The 17,732-nt window shown below is 30.3% G+C and overlaps 1 protein-coding gene across 11 annotated transcripts in view; it reads left to right on the forward strand.

Moving 5' to 3' along the window:
• The window catches only part of LOC142318993 (zinc finger protein 341-like), an 82,769-nt gene that overhangs the window by 31,699 nt on the left and 33,338 nt on the right, over positions 1-17,732 (forward strand). For 7 of the 11 annotated variants that reach the window (XM_075355759.1, XM_075355757.1, XM_075355762.1 and 4 more), the window contains 3 exons: positions 5,715-5,893; positions 12,557-12,685; positions 13,888-14,025. In XM_075355759.1, coding sequence (XP_075211874.1) covers positions 5,715-5,893; positions 12,557-12,685; positions 13,888-14,025 — 446 coding nt within the window. The remainder of the gene's footprint in view (positions 1-5,714; positions 5,894-12,556; positions 12,686-13,887; positions 14,026-17,732) is intronic. The other 4 variants (XM_075355767.1, XM_075355768.1, XM_075355769.1 and 1 more) reach the window with 1 other exon arrangement.

Here is a 17,732-nt window from a genome sequence, read left to right on the forward strand (position 1 = left end):
ACTACTGTAATTAATAAAATTAACTGCTGTACAACAATGATAATTATCATTCAGAATTTTTAAACAATTCTTATTATTTCTATATTGTGTAAATAATTAGTAAATTGTAATAACAATGATGAATTTTGTAATATTCATTTTCTTGCTCATGTTACAAATCTATTAGTATTCTTTTGACACTGACAGTTATGTTAATGTTATGAGTATATTTGTTTAAAAAAATCAATTTAAAAATTCCAGGGTCTGAGGTGCCTTAAATAAATGGAAAGAAACTCATTAAAGTCATTTTACTGATCTGAAGCTCACAGATAATTTCCTGTAATAGAACTAAGATGCTAAAAAAGCCCATGGAAAGACTATCTTTATGAAGTCATAACAATATAATCATAACTGATAATGGCCATATTTGAAATCATGTCATTAAAAATTAACTTGTAACTTTTTAGGCATTGATGTTATTTGTTTTATGTTGTTGCTTCCTGTAATTAAGTTTTATAGGTTTATTTAAATGTTAGGGATTTTTTAAATTTAGAGAGTTTATCTTAATGACGTTTTCATATATGATGTTTTAATCTCTAGCCTATGCACATTTTTGCAGAGAACTACGTGGTAACAGTATTAAGTAATATTCAGAGAAAAGTTTTTGATTTTTAATTTAAAATATTGCAATTTATATTCTCCTTATCCCAGAATCTTTTTGTCATGTTTATGGCTTAGGAATTGAGCTTTTACAGTAATTCTGTTGTGTTTCATTATATGTAAAAGCGATCTAAGAAAACATTTAAGAAGGTAAATTATCTTTTATTAAAGACCCTGCCTATTTTTTATGTGATAGTGGTATGGAAATTAACACGTTGTTTGCCAACCACTCTGGTCGGAGTAACTTGGCTTCGTTCAGTAATGCTGCCCATTCCATTCAGAGTAGTGGTAACTAATCACTTTTTTGGCTGTATTGTGAATTTGGCATATTTGAAAGAATTGTTTTGCTGTTGTGACATCATTGATAAATCTCTTGTCTTCAATACTGTGCAGTCGTAGCTGAAAATGGCCAATACACCAGGTTGTGGACTCCAGCGTTAACGTAGAAATAAATCGTTAACTAATGAAGAACTACTGCGATATTTGGAAGATTGTGAAAATAATTTAGAAGATAGCTACAGTTAGTATTTTCCGGGTTTTCTGACGATAAAGCTGAGGTAATCAATGGTGAAGCTGAGTTAGTGAATGATAAAAATGAGCAGGTTAGGAACCAGTGGGAAGATATGGATATGCTAAAAAACAGCAAGGAATGCTTAATCCAATTCCGGTTGATGCTATGCCAATAAACATCTTTCAAATGATTGTTGACGATCATTTTTTCAAACTATTATCAGGTTTACTACTAGTAAATACGCCATTGAAGTTTTGTGTTTTCCACAAACAAAGGTGAGATCCCATATTGCAGATTGGAAGGATGTTACATAGAAGAGTTAAAAATATTTTTAGGCTTATTGCTTCACACTGACTATTTTGGTTAACTCATCTCAGTGCTTATTGGAAGACTGATACTCTTTTCAATCTACGAATATTCAAAAAGTACATGTCCCGAAACAAATTTATTTTAATTTTACTTCTTTTTTTAAATTTATGTATATGAAGGGACTACAGACATTTTTAGGTTGTACTGGTTATACAGAAAAAGTAGTGATGCATTTACTGCAAGAAAATTTAGGCAATGGTCATGCAGTATATCTTGATAATTTATTGATTTTTATAACAGCTTCGGCCTAGCTACCAAATTAGTTGACCAAGATACATACGGTCCTGGTACTCTCAGAGTAAACAGGACATTTAATGTCTGAAGAATTAAAAAAAGGAGAAAAGAAATTACTTTTTGTAATGAAGTTCATGTTGAGAAATGGTGTGGCAAGCGTACTGTGAATTATATGTTATTACTGAATTTGGGAATTGATTGGGGCTTTTCACAGATGAAAGAGGCACTATAACAGAGAAACCAGTAGCTATTTTAAATTATACTAACTTTATGTCTGGAATAGGTAGGTAGACAAGATCAAACAATGGCGTACTATCCTTGTAGTAGAAAAACTTTTGGTGGTAAAAAGCTTTTTGTACATATTTTGCAACTAAATTTGTTAAATGAATACATTTTATATTCTATGTACGTTAATTGTGACAGTATTTACAATTTTCGATTAGAAATAATGAGTTGATTATCATCCCATATGGCACTAAATATTCAACCATTGCCAAGCCTTAAGAAAATACTGCATCAGTAAAATTGAAAAAAACAGCACCAGAGAAGAAAGGAATGAAAGAATCAAGAAGAGTGTAAAAGCTGTAGACAAAAGAAAATAAGGAAACTGTATATGAATATAAAATGTGTCCAGGAAATTCCAGACTTTGTTTTAAACTGTTTTGAAGATTATCATAAAATGTAAAAATCATAAAATATACTTAAATTAAGTATCAAAATTTGAAAATTGTGTAATAAATTGTGTCATTTTTCATATCATTAATAAGATTCCAGTGTCGGGAAAAAATACTGAAATATTTTAAATTCCAATCACTCTGATTGGAGTTCATTTTTTAATATTTTATTTATAAATACTAATAAAAATATTTATAAATACATACTAATAAAAACCCACTGAACAAATAAATAAATTTAAATTCTGAAAACAGTGAATCGTCTATATTCAGTTAGCAGTCAACCTGTTAATACATTATTTCTGGCATATGTTAAAAGTATTATATATAATTGTAAACTAATTACAGATAATTTTTATCCTCCAGTAGAGAATAGCATAATGATTTATTCTTCAGTTTGATCTCTGATGGCAAATGTTAAGTGTTCATCAGTATAGTTGCCCCAGTGAATCGATGAGCTTGTGACATCATGTGCTGACATCTCATATTATTGTTTTCCAAAACATTATTTTTGTGCGTAATTATTATTTTTATTTCATTTTTTAACTTACAAACAATATGGGCACCCAACAATACATTTATGTTGTTGTGTGTTCAATTCCTTCCACTAGAGTTGATTATATGTATAAAAATGTTTAATGACTCAATTTTGTAAACAATAACAATTCCTTAACCAATGACTAAAGCTTTGATTGATATTATGTAGAGGCCTATAAAAATTTATACGTGAAGTTAGAAGTGATGTCATTCATCACGATTATATTTAGATCCGTCATTTGTAGTACACATTGTAGGATACAAGTTTATTACTTAGTCCAGTTTGTATTGTGTTCAGTAAAGGTATTCAGTGTTTTTGTGCGGTCATATTATTTTAGAATTACTCAATTTTTTCACAAATTTTTTGTAATATATTATTTTTCTTTGTGTATTAGTGCGGTTTGTTATGGCAGTATTTAAATCTATAGTTAAGAAAAAAAAAATAGGAGTCAAGCACATGATATTATCAATAATGTTTCTTATTGTATTAAAAAAGAAGCTCTAAAAGTAGGTAAATTAAGTGACGACAAACATATAATTGGCATTCAAAAATGTGAAGAAAGAACTGTTGCTGCTTGTGGGATATGAAGAATAAAGGTTCAAAAACTCAGAAGAAAAATGATTCTTCAATCAACATCCCAATCATCTTCTTTCAGTACGCCAAAGAAGTATAAACGATGTTCAAAACCTGTCAGTGGACTGGAAAGTTTTGATTTAGGTGTAGTTAAAAGAGTATTAATGAATTTCATTCAAAGAATGAATTACCTACTTTAGGTAAATAAGGCAAGAAACTTCTGTCATCTATTGATTTTAAAGGCAGCGAATCAACTTCAGCTGTTATTTTTAAAGAGTTAGGTTTCAAATGGCGTAAAACTGAAAATAACAGAAAACTTTTAATTGAGAAATCCAATATGAGTTAGAAGAGAATTGAATATTTTCAGGCAATGGCCAAGTACAGACAAAATAATATTACAATTGTTTATTTGAATGAAACATATGTTTTAAGTTTGCATTGTTCGACAAAGTCGTGGTCTGATGGTATTGTTGAGGGATTTCATGTGCCAATTAATAAAAGTGACCGACCATTTATTAGTAATTCATGCTGGAGGAGAAATCTGTTTTATTCTGAATGCATTACTAACTTGGAAAGCCAGTTTGAAAAGTGGCGACTACCATGGCAACATGAATACAGACAAGTTCATGAAATAGGTGCATGAAAAATTGATTCCAAATCTTCCACCAGTGTCAGTATAGTTGTTGATAACGCCCCTTATCACAATTCAGGTAAAGTGCCAAATTCTAACTCCAGAAGAAAAGATATAACCAATTGGCTGGATAAAACCCATATTCTGTGTAGTTCAAAAATGCTGAAACCACAGTTATATGAATTAGTAAAGTTACATAAAACTAAAGTACAAAAATATCACTTGGATGAACTTTTGAAAAAATATGGGCATTGTGTTCTTAGACTCCTACTTTACCATCCTGATCTGAATCTGATTGAGATGGTTTGTTCAGTCTAAAAAGACATGTGGCAAGTCATACAACATTTTCTTTCACAAATGTTGAAAAATTAACTATGAAGAAAATTAATTCCATGAATGAAGATTACTGGAAACCCTACTGTGAAAAAGTAAAAAAATATTGAAAAAGAATATGAAAAACTGGAACCACTGATTAATGAAATGACAGAATGTTATATTATATGTGTAGACTCTGATAGTGAAAGTGAAAATGAAAGTGACAGTGATAGCGATTTGTTTAGCAAGGATGGTGAATTTGCTAGAATTTTGTATTAAATGCATGAAGAAAATTCAAGTAAGCTTTTGTTTATTATTAAAAATTAATAATCTAGCAGAAATAAAAGTTATAAAAGAAATAATTATGTATTGTTTATAATTAGTAAATGTAAATATGATAGTTATTGCCATGTACAATATGATAATAAGTAATACTTGATTTGATGTTTTCAGGCCAAGTAGTAATACACAGTCTGCTTGTGATGTCAGAAGCTCGTAGATTGGCGGGGTATAATGTTCAGATTCCTAGGTAAAAATGTCCCAATCTTCTGAGGGATTGGGGGTGGGTGGTTTGGTTGTTTGTCTTGTGTCACGGTTTTTCCATGGGTAGATTGTTTTTCTAACCACTCACTCTATTTCCCTAGCCTTTGATCCCTTCATCCTCAGTTTGGGTTTTGTGAATGTAGGGCAGAAGATTCTGAGAGTAGCATTTAGCAGATAGAGTCAATCCATTGTTAGTGCGATCTGGAGGGAGCAGGTGTTACTCCATAGAGTTTCCTGACTTATGGTAGTGCAGTGCTTAGCAGTTGAAATGTGTATTGAATAAGTTGGGCTTTTTAAAATACCTATTTAAATAAAATACACCCTGCTTGAGATGAGAAAACTGTGTGTAAGATATGGTAAATTACTATTAAGTCAGCACAGCCATCTAGCTTTACCTCAATACAATCTGTTTTCTCTTTTTGCATTTAGGTATTTCCTAGAGTGTATTGGAAGTGGATTAATTTATAGGTTATCTTTTATTAATGAGGAAAATTGAATCTTCCACTGATGTACATTTGTTTTGTGAAACGTTTCTGTAACTGATTTCAATGATTTAAAAAATGTGCTGCTTGAGCTGTTAAGTGTCAAATTTTTTCTTTAAACTATTAACTATGTTATTGTGATTTTATTAGTGATGAAACTATATTTTCATTTTCATAAAATTATCTTAAATATTTTGTTTTGCAGTTCGCTTAGAAGCTATGTCCTCTAAAGGTGTTGAATCAAGTGGTCTTATGTATTCAGAAATTGTACCAGAACAAACATTTACACAACCAATTCTTGCAACCAATTGCACTTTATCAGATTCTGGATTTCTTTCATTAAATATGGATCAGGGTCCATTGAATATCGCTGCTACTTCTCAGGTGTGCAATTATTTATACATAAATGTTAGTTATTTGTTAATAAGAGTGGTTAGTTAAAAAGAGAAATACAGGGCTAACTTGACATCTCAACAGTTTAATTAAAATCAATTTTAAAACATGTCAGCTGATCATTTACATTAAAATCTGGTTTTGGATAACATTATAAACTGCATCCTTTACAACCTAATTCACACCTCTTTTCTACACCTTTTACCCTTTTTTCTTTTTCTGTTTAGCCTTTGAAGCCACCATAAGGTATTACTTCAGAGAATGAATGAGGATGATATGTATGAACTTAACTGAAGTGTAGTCTTGTACAGTCTTTGCTAGACCATTCCTAAGATGTGTGGTTAATTGAATCTTCCACTACAACTGAACCCCTGACATAATTCAGGTTTGGCAAGCTGGAAATTAATAAGTGTAAAGTAAGGTTAAAATGCCTCCAGTTGAAGCCATGTAACTGGTTCCCATAAATCAGTGAAGTTAAACAATATTAGTTATGTAATGTTTTTTATAATTTTTTCTTCATTGAGACAACAATATAGAATAATACTCTGAATTAATTGTTTGGCCCTTCTGAAGATAGTCATCAACTTTTTCCCAAAAAATAAGTGGTAGTTTAATCTTTCTTGCTGATTTTCAGTCATGAATTATTTTTCTTATGAAGAGCCTATGTATACCATACTAAAAAATTGCAGGTGTATTTATGTACAGTATAAATAACAGATATGAAATAATATAAGAAATATGTGGCAGAACCATTTCAATTATGCATATAAATTAGTAGCCTATTGATAGCATTGAAGCTGAGAGTTAATGGATAAAATAACCTGTTGTGCTCTCTCTCTCCCCCCTCTCAATCCCCCACCCCCTCCCTCTCACACTCTCTCTTTCTCTCTCCCTCCCATCTCCATTTTAAAAGCATTGTTTTTAAATTAAAACAATGCTTTTAAAATTAAAATAAACTCAATTATATTTTAAGTTTTATCAAGTTGGTCAGTAATATTGTTTGTATTGTAAATGTTTACACAGCAGTTGTAATAGTTATTTAAAACCAGTCTTTATCTAATCACTTTCATGTTTCCAAATAATTTTATATTTAAAAATAATTACAGATAATAAATAAAGAGCAAGATATCAGCCTACACTCTTCATTCAATTAACAGTATCAATTATTTTTTAAATTCTTAATAATTTTATATAAACTGTAATTATTTTGTATTCATACAGACAATGCTATATCATGAATGAATAGTTTATCAACTTCATACTTATATATATAAACAGCTTAAATTCTACAGCTTTTGACAAAGTCAAAGCTCAAATGTTAATGAAATCAAGCCATAACTGCTAAATGCAAGGTCTGACAAAGTGTTTGAACTATGTACAGTAAGATTTGTACATTCCTTACTGCTAAATGTCAGGTTGTTCCTTCAGAGTAATCTCCTTAGGAATCTTACTCTCATCAGAACCTAGTTCAACCTTTAAACAGTTTTAGAAGAAGTTTTGTGGAATCTCTTTTAGAGTTGTCATTACATTGTTCTTGATGTCATCAATGCCAATAAATGTGCCCTTATCAGTGTTTCCTTTATCTTTGAGAGAAGGAAAAAGTTTCTTGAGGTCAGATCCAGTGAATAACATGGCTATTTTAATATAATGTAATTTTTTCCAACAGGCTTTGCTGCACTTCTTTTCTGTACAGTACATTCAATTCACTATGCAGTACCAGTTGCTACAAATTCATAATGAACTATTCCTTTAATACATGAGTGCAGGGTGAAAAGTTCTGGGCCTGGATAAGAAAACAACATTTTTCTAGGTACATTTTGATTTTTCAACAGGCATCATTAAGGTTTATGCTCTGGTACAGCATTACACAAGTTTGGTATGTCGATCTATCCAGCTCCTTAAAATAATCATCTACGGCAGCAGTAACTTCAATATTGGTTGAAAATCTCATCCCTCCTAAGTCATTATTTTTAGGTTAGGAGTCAAAAAATATTCATTGGGAGCTAGATCAGGTGAATATGGAGGAGGGTGTTGGAGCAGTTTGAACCGTTATTCGTTGATTCTTGCCATTGCAGTGACTGAAATGTAAGTTGGAGCATTGTCTTGATGGAAAGCACTTATTTTTTTGCCAAATGTAGTCATTTTTCCGTAAGTGAGATGCTACATTTGGGTCTCATAGATTTGCCATTTATTGTTTCATTATTTTTAAGAAAATCAATGAAAATAACCCACATGCATCCCAAAAAACAGTTGCCGTAATTTTTTAAAGGATAATGTTGTTTTAGTTTTATTTTTGAGCAGGTTGACTTTTTTCAACCTTTATTTTGACTGCTGTTTTGTCCCAGAAATGTAGTGATGAACCCAATTCGCATTAATCATCACAGATCGATGTAAAAATTCCTCTGGATTATGCCGAAATAGCTCGAGACAATCGCTTGAAATGTTTGTTTTTTTCAGCACTGTTTTTAGTTAGCAATGAGCAAATGCGGCACTCATCTAAAGCACAGTTTGCTCATGCAAAATATTATGCATGCATTCTATTAACAGGCCTGCAAACTCTGTTAACTTGTTCACCATCACTCGTCAATCTACCAAAATGATTTTATGCACTTCTATCATTTCTGATGTTGTAGTCACTTCAGAATGGTGTCCACTGTGTGGTTCATCGCTAGTGTGTATTCGACCCATTTTAAACTCTGAAACCCAGCGTTCAACTGTTCTATTTGATGGGGAAGAGTCTCATAATGTCATATCAAGCTTTTCTAAAATTCCTTTGAACTTAAGCCATTTAGAAAAAATGTATTTAATCATTGCATGAATTTCCAGTTTTTCCATTTTCCAAAAATTGCTGTAATTCTCTGATGGACTGAAAATACTAGATTAGGTGATGCAGCGACTTGAAACTTTATAGTAAACTACTGTAGAATGGAATCAAGCGATACCATCAAGAAGTTAAGCATACCAATGCTATCTCTATGTGAGGCCTGGAACTTATCACTTCACCTTTGTATTAAATAGAAGTTAGCAGTTTTGTTTTGATTGTGATTTCTTTTTTTTGGGAGCATCGATTATTGACAGTCTAACATTTTGAACTTCATTCTAAGATCATATTAGGTTACATTGGTTAACCTATGACTCATCCATCACATGTGAAATAGTTCAAAATGTTTCTTGCCCCTTCAGGTTTTGGAAATTTCAACTTATCTTTATTTCTGTGAGCTGTTTAAGTACCATTTTTCATATACCTTACTCGTTTTAAGGTTTTCAATTAAATTATTCTTATAATATAAATGTTCACTTGCTCTGCTATGCTTCTGACAGTCAATGACTTTCATGCACAATCTGACAGAGTACAATATTTTCATTAGTTTTGTTTATTGGTGGTCATCCTGACTTCTTGTCATCAAAAACAGTTCTCCTTCCCTCAGAAACCTGTTTTATTCATTTATAAAGTGACGTTTTCTTTATACTTCATTCTACTAACTATAAATACATATAAATTAACTAAAATAATAAATTTGAACTAACATAAATTAACTAATATATAAATTTACATAATATATTATATATTTAATATAATAAATTAACATATAAATTTGTGCTAAGCACAATTTGCACTTCCATCTTTTCCAAGTTTGATAAGAAGAATCTAATATTTTGCTTTACTCTAACTCAAACGCTGACATTTTTTTTTATATTATACCTAAATAAGACAATCACAAACTTCTTTCAGAAACAAACAATTCTGGTGAACAGTAACACAGCTGTGAAATGCCAGTATGACATCAGTAAAGCAATATATTGCTGTCATACAGCCCTGCTACAACACACACTGGTGAATTCATAAAATTTATTATGAGACCTCTTGGTTTAACAACAAAATTACTGAATTAATTTTGATTGTATTTAAAAATAGATAAACTACAATGAAAAAAAAACTGCTGTCAGTTTTATAGTTTCTATATTCTGTTTACTTTATATTGAGGCCTGAAATAAACAATCTGCATGTGTTTCGTGCGTGTAAATAATCAACATACATACATTTGACAAAAATTAGCTACCATGTGATGAATGTTAATCATTACTTGCACCTGTTATTAATTTCAGATTATCACATTATTAGTTATTATGCAATTATAAATATGTTAGGTCTAGAGCAATGTAAACAATGCACTATCATTGAAAAATTTATACTAATTTCAGTTTCCTAATTTTATTATATTTACATTATTTGCTGCTTGAGGGCTAGATTAAACCAAACGTTCCTTGTGTTAGTGCAAGAATTTGAATTGCAATTCACTACATATCATGTACAATAAACTGTAGCAATATGTCATAGTTATTTATAGTTTTATGACACAGTTAAATTATATTTCTGATACTATTTTAAAAACTATTACTTGGTCTTGTGAAACTTTATTGTTATTTTAACTGCTGATGATAGAAGTTACTTTGAGTGAGGTTATTTTCGTTATTAATTTGGTTTAAATAAGTATTGTACAGAAATTTATGACTTATTTGCTTTATTACAGTGTTAGAAATTAAGTTTCTGTTTATAAGTGTTGTGAAATTTATTAAGTATGACTGAAAGTCCTTCCTGCTGTATAGTTAAACACAAAAAAGTAAAGTATTAGAAAGTGGGTAAAAGAAGATAGTTCTTAATGTTTTCAACAAATTTTGCGAAAAATATCCTACTTTAGAAATTAAACTAGTAGAAGCAGTTACATTTAAATTCACAGGTGTATCCATTTTAAGTATTGAAAAAATGTGAGTTGAAAGGAAAAAATATGAATAGGATACATGCCAAAAAAGAAAAGAAAACGTGCAAAACCCATTTTAGGCCAATTTGTGATTTCAATAAAAATACTGTCAATGAAAGTGGTTTCTTTTTTTAAAAATAGATCACCCACACTCAATAAGATGTTTTCAGCAGTCAAAAGAGATCTAGATTTACTAAAAATTAATTGGGTTAGTTTACATAAGCTTCTTTATTGATGATGGGTTTCAAATTTGCAGGAAAAAGTAGAAATAGTTTTATTATTAATAGAAATGACATAAAGATTTGGCGAAGGAAATGTTTGAAATAAATTAAAAAGTTAAAAAAAATGGAGAAAAAGATTTTTTATTTGGATGAAACTTGGGTGAACAAAGGACATTCAGTCAATAAAGTTTGATGTGTCATGTCCGTTAAGACATCTAAACAGACTTTTCTGTTGGTTTAAGTACCAGTATAAATCTGAAAATAACAAAGGAAAATGGTTGATTGTAGATCATGTAGGGAATGAAGTTGAATCTATTAATCGTGCATTATTAGTTATCAAATCCAATAAAAAAGTTGATTACCACAAAGATATGAACTGTAATTTTTTTTTAAAACTGGTTTAATATGATTATGAAATTAATTCCGTGTTATTGTTACAGATAATACACCAAACCATAATGTAAAATTAGAAAAAATCCCAAATACATCATAGCTAAAAGCGGATATAGTATCATGGCTGAAAGAAAAACAAATTCCATTGGATTATATATTTTTAAAGGTTGAACTCCTAGAAGAAGTTAAAAAAATAAGCAAAAATTTAACACTTATGTAATTGATGATATGACTGAAGAAAATGGGTATGCAGAATTATAGCCTCCACCATACCACTGCATTCTGAATCCAATATAACTAGTGTGGAGTCAAGTAAAAGGATTTGTAGCTTGGAATAACAAAATTTATAAATTAATGGGTGTAAAGGTTTTACTTGAAAATACTATTGCTGAGTTAACTCCAGATAAGTGGCAAAACTGCATTAAACATGTACTGCAAGAAGAAGAAAAAATGTGGAAGATGGATTATTTTGTTGATATTGAGGAGGCTTCCAGGATATTTGGTCCTCACTTTAAGGTTTATTTTATGCATGTAAATAGTATTTCAGGGTTTGTGTAAAGCACTTAACAGATTATTTACAAACCTATTTATGTTTATCATTTCATTAAACTATTATTATTTTGTATAACCACTAATTGCGTATAACAATTACTGCTGTAATGGTAAAACAAAATTACCATCAAAGATAACTAGTATATTTAAATTTTTTTTAAAGTATATTTACTAGTATTTTTAAATTTTTTACAGTAATATAAATGCTATCTAAAAAAAAAAAATCACCTTCAATGAACTCCGTAAAATAAACTTTTTTTTGTAAGTACAATTTAAAGTGAGAAAAAGTATTGTTCTATTTGCAACAAATTACATTAGTCCAGATTTCGTATTCATTGGAAATTCTGCTTTGACATTGCATATTTTTTATACAGGACTATGTGCCAATCGCTATCTTGACTTCTGAAGATTGCATCGCTAATGAGAAGTCTACTTGTGTTGTGTGGGTACAACTAAGAAATAAGGAAGTTAGTATCATTTGTGGTTTTGTAATCACATTTACAATTTACTTTCCTAAGAAGCTAGAAAATGATATGCACAAACAAGATCTGCTACTGCATTGTGCAAAGTAAGAAAAAATACGTTTGGTTGAATACTCAGGAATTGCAGAGCTTTCCCTTATTATTGACCTAATCTATATTAAATTTTACTCATTATCCTTAGCAGTAAAAAGCTTGTATTTATTAATCTTCTCCCCTTTATTGATTTTTTTTTTGTGTATCTTTCAGGTATTTGATGGCTGTGGCGCATACCTTACGAGTTCAACAAATCAGGAGCAAACAACATTTCAAATTCCTACTACAGTTCCTCCAGAAGAAGTTACTGTGTCAACTGCTACTACTGCTGCTGGTGCTGAGGTTTGCCATAGTCATATTTAACAAAAATAATTTTTTTTCTGTTATTATAGTCATTAGTGAAACTGTTATTAATTGCATCCTGCAATTCACATTTCCTTCAGTACACATATCCTAGGCTGATTTTAAGTAACTCTCCTATCAAAATGTTTTCAACTTTTTTATAACATATTCGTTGTTTTTATTTTAGAAGCTTATATTAATCTGGTGAACCAACATAATTGTAACCTAAGGATAAAATCTCAATCCTCAACCAGCTTTTTCCAGTAACCTATTTATAATGTGTATGCCCAGCCCATCATCGGATACATGTAGTGTAATATGTACATTTAACTGAGCTGTACATAAAACTTGGTTGTGTTTTGCCATTGTACATATGGCAGCCAAAGTATTAAATTAAATGTAATGTACTATTAAAATTAGAAATTAATATATTCGCTCACCTTTGTTTTTTTTTTACCTCTGTTTGTAATAATAAATCATTGTCAGTTGTCTTTAAAAAAAAAAAAACTGAAAAAAAAATACAATTTTTTTAATTATATATGCTACAAATTTAAGGTAAAAAACTGGATTTTAAAGACAATCAATTAACTTGATCCAATCTGTTAAGCTTTAACAATAAATAAGGAGAAATCCAGTAATTAGCTATTAATATTTTATCTATAAATATTATAATTCGATTAGATGTTTAATATGAAGAACAAATCTTAGTTTTTTGTTAGTAAAATGTTTCATGCTGATCGCTGATGTGAATTGGGTTGACTTGATCTGTTTATATAGTGTAAACTTATCACTTCTTCCTTTTCACTTACTTTTCTATTTATGTTTCTATTAATATATTAATATTTTCTTTTCTATTTTTGTTGGTATTACTGAATTTTGACTATCCTTCTTACCAATATAACCAGAAAGTGGGTTGTATATTTGAGTGGTGTTTTGTTTATACCCCTGTAAACAAGACCCAGAACAGCTGTATTAATCCTATCTTAACATATCTGTTATATCGTATACATTTGTTCAGATATATTATTAAAAGATTATTGGTTATTGTTAATAACCAATGTGCAAGTTATGATTTATTATATTTGGTACCAAAAGAAAAAAAATTAAGGTTTTTTTTAGACAATATTCATTATGTTTATATGGAGTGCCTAATTTTAATTTTTAAGTTCTTGCTTGTCTATTATTCATTCACCTTGTTTCAGACATTAAGAGAACAACAGAAAGAGATTACTGGAGCAAATACAATCACAGTGTCTGTTGTAGGAGCTGTACACGATCAGATAAATGGAGATGTTAGAAATTGTGAAATGTCAAAGGATGCAGATTCAGCTACTGGAAAGGTTGGCTAGTACTTATACACTAGAACATTTATTTGAGAATAATTTAACGCTATTGATAGTGAAATCATATCTTGTTAGTTAGCCATTTGATAGTGAAATGTAAATAAGATATGTAATGTTTTAAAATTTCTTAACTGTAATTTATCTGCTCCTGTATAAACTAATTAAGTTTTTATTTTCATGTTACATAGTACAACTAACAGGTTACACTGACTATGTTATGAAGTCAAATGTAAAAAAAATTAATCTGCAAAAATAGTAACAAAATTTACCCAAATGAAAGCAAAAGTTGATTTTTAACCCTTTGCAGTCCTTTGTCGTAATATACTTGATATTCTGAAATTCACATCAGGTCCAGTGGTGTAAACCCCGTGACATTATGTAATTCACGTAGCAGTCCAATGTTGTGCAACGCTCGTCACAATATTTAGACGTCAGTAAATCTTGAACCAAGCATCGTTTGACATTTAGACAGTTCTTGCTCGACATCATATTCTGTTTAGTTTAGCATCAGCTGTTTAATCTCAATCTGTTATTAGTAAAGCACATACGATAACATATCTAGTAGGCTGTGTTCTGACATCTTGTCTGAATTGTAAATAAACAAGTTAAGGTATGAAAGATGGCTTGAAGTTCTCGTAATCGAATTGGAAAATATTATGTATGAGCTTTCTAGTGATGATTTGGAAAGCCTGTTTAGTTATGATAGAGTGCAATCCAACAGTTAATGAAAATACTCTTGATTCGTCTTCAGGATTAGAAAGTGATGGTGAATTTGAAGATAGTTATGTGCCGGTTTGTGACAATATTGAAGATATTTCCATGAGTAATACCAATAATTCTGATAATCATATTGACTCACCTTTGGGAAATGGACCATTTGGTGATACTTGTTATAATGTGTTATGGGAAAAATACAATGTAATTGATGGTAATTTGCCCAAATTTCCAAATACAGTTCTGCGATTTGGTCCAGTATATAACAATAAAATGAAAACTGAATTGCAGTACTTTCAGTTATTTTTTACAGATTCATTATTGTCTGAAGTTGTTGCCAAAACTAATCGATATGCAGAAGAAAAAATACAAAAAAAACATGCCGCTTAAGCAATATTCTTATGGTGGGGCTGGAAGGATGTCACCCTTGTTGAACTTAAAGCATTTTTCTAGAGGTAATAATTAATATGGGTGTAAAAAATTAAAACTGATATTAAAGAATATTGGTCAGAAGATTGGTAGGATAAAATGTCATTCTTTAAAGATGTATTTGTGCATCATCAGTTCCTTCAAAGTTTTTGGTCACTTCATTGAGTATTTTAGTATATAAATGAAAAAAAAAAAAGAAGTAGACCACTCACCATTTGTATTATGATACTTTGAAAATTTTTAAAAAATGCAAAAATAAATATTGTGACTGAATGTTAATTTCACTGTACTGCATGCTTTTTCACTAATTTTACAAGATTGAAAACTAAAATAAAGTCACTACTCTATCTGTTAATTATTACAAATAAAAAAAAAGTATTCATTTAAATATTATAACAATAAATATGCACAAAAAGCAAGATGTGAAATTAGTCTGTATGTACTTGGCTTCAGTATGACACAGTGCTGTATCACAGTCTAAACACCTTCAGCCAGTTTCTTGTATCTTCCTGCTTCCCGTAGATGCTTTACTCTTTTTTGAACACACTTTACAGACCCATGCTGGCCGACCTTTTTTTCTGTGGGAGGAATCCTGTCTGGAGAGTTATGTCCAGGGAGTCTGAAGCAACGGACATAGGAATTGTTTCTTAAGCAAGAAATCCACCCTTATTGCCCAATTCTACTCCAAATGACTCAATAAACTTTTCTAAATGTATTTTTTCCTCAAATTTAGAAGTCAGGATTCACAATAAAGGAGAAATGATTTGAAATAGGCATCATAAGAAAATTAAAGAAGAGTTTCATCCACCATTTCATTTTTTTTCCTCTTGAAAGGGTAATAGGCAATGATGACATCAGGTTTAAATTTTGTAATCATACGCTCCTTTGAACAAACTTGAACATCTGTTCGAGTCATTTTGTGACTTGAGCTGATGACAATGCTAGAACATCTCTTGCGTATTTCCATTTTAGACATAGAAGATGTTTACGTCTCATAAAAACAGATTCAGATTTATTCAATTTTTTTGATACTAGGCAACTCTTTCTGATTCAGCATACATGTCCCAGCAGCTTTTGTTTTTCTCTGCCAGAAGCAGGTGAAGTGTAAAATCTGTCCATGAATACAGTATGTCAAGATACTGAGACAATAGTCTCAGGAATAGTTGATAGTTTTTTTTCATGTATCTCATCCATTATAACATTATAAAACTAACAAAATTATATGATGATTGTCAGTTTACATTAATACGAAATAAATAAAAAAATTACATACAATAACAAGTAAATGTACATGGAGTAGGACCTACTAAACAAAAATATTCATAGTCAGTTGTTAGTAATAAATCACAGAAAAAAATACAAAAAAACATGCGTAATTACAAAACATACATATTTGCATGCATCTTTGTTATTACAAAACAAGAATTACCAATCTTGTAACCTATTAAAAAACACAATAAACACTGACATAAAGAAAAAAAACTTACTGCAGTAAACTGCAAAATACACGCCTCATGAACAAAACTCGACTATGAACAACACATAACCTCAACGTGAAAATAGCTTGTTTTTCTTCAATAATTTAAAAAATCCTTGCCAGAGTATAGTGATAACAGAGTGATTTGAACTAAACTATTCAATGAATGGTTTACAAAACCCTAGGCATGAAAATAAGCCATGGAAGTTTTTATATAGAATTAAATTTGATAGCCTGAAAATTTTTGGGCTTCGTCCATTAGAGTATTTCAGTCAGCCTGAAAGTTTTCAGGCCTCAGCATCAATGTGTTAGCTGTATACTATGACTTTCATTTGTCTGTTTGGAGCACAGACATATTGTTTTATGACTTGAGAATGAGTTTAGATATCATATCCAGCGTTGTAATTAAATGCCCCGTGAGATTGGCTGGTGTCCTAACATACCCAGTCACAATGTGGGAGCAGGCGGCAATGTGTGGGTGCAGAGAAGGCACAGGATGCAAAGGTGTCACTAATATTAAGTGTGTGAAACTGATAATGAGATGGAAAACAGGTGAGAAGGAGGTAGCAGATGAAAGAGTGATTCATTCACATGCTATTGATTAGTAAAGAACAAAAAAGTTGTACACTGATTTTCAACTTTAATAACTTACAGACGAAGAATGCTATCAGAACCAGGAAAATTGCATTTTGTAGGAAATTTTATGGACTTTCAGAAAATCACCTCAACTTTGATTGATTTCCTCTGTTTTTAGCATATTTGTGAAAAACTAAAAAGCTGCTTGTTAAAAAAACTTTGCTTAAGGGGGTAGGAATAATTTTTTCAGAATGTAGATAACAGTTTTACCCTTGTTTTGAACTTTTAGTGTGAAACATTTCTGAAAACTGTAGATCAGTTTAAAAGACAAACAGACACAGAAACATTCCTCTTTATATTTATAGATTAGCTTTGTTATAGATGATAATAAATTGTGTTTGTTGTAGTTTAAATTTGCTAGTCTAAGTCATATTTGCTAGTAATATATGTTCTTAACTAGTTTTTTTATTTTAGACTAACATTTAAATATGACCCTCTGGATTGTGAT

The sequence above is a fragment of the Lycorma delicatula genome, chromosome 2 (genome assembly GCF_047948215.1).
Source record: "Lycorma delicatula isolate Av1 chromosome 2, ASM4794821v1, whole genome shotgun sequence".
NCBI lineage: Eukaryota > Metazoa > Arthropoda > Insecta > Hemiptera > Fulgoridae > Lycorma > Lycorma delicatula.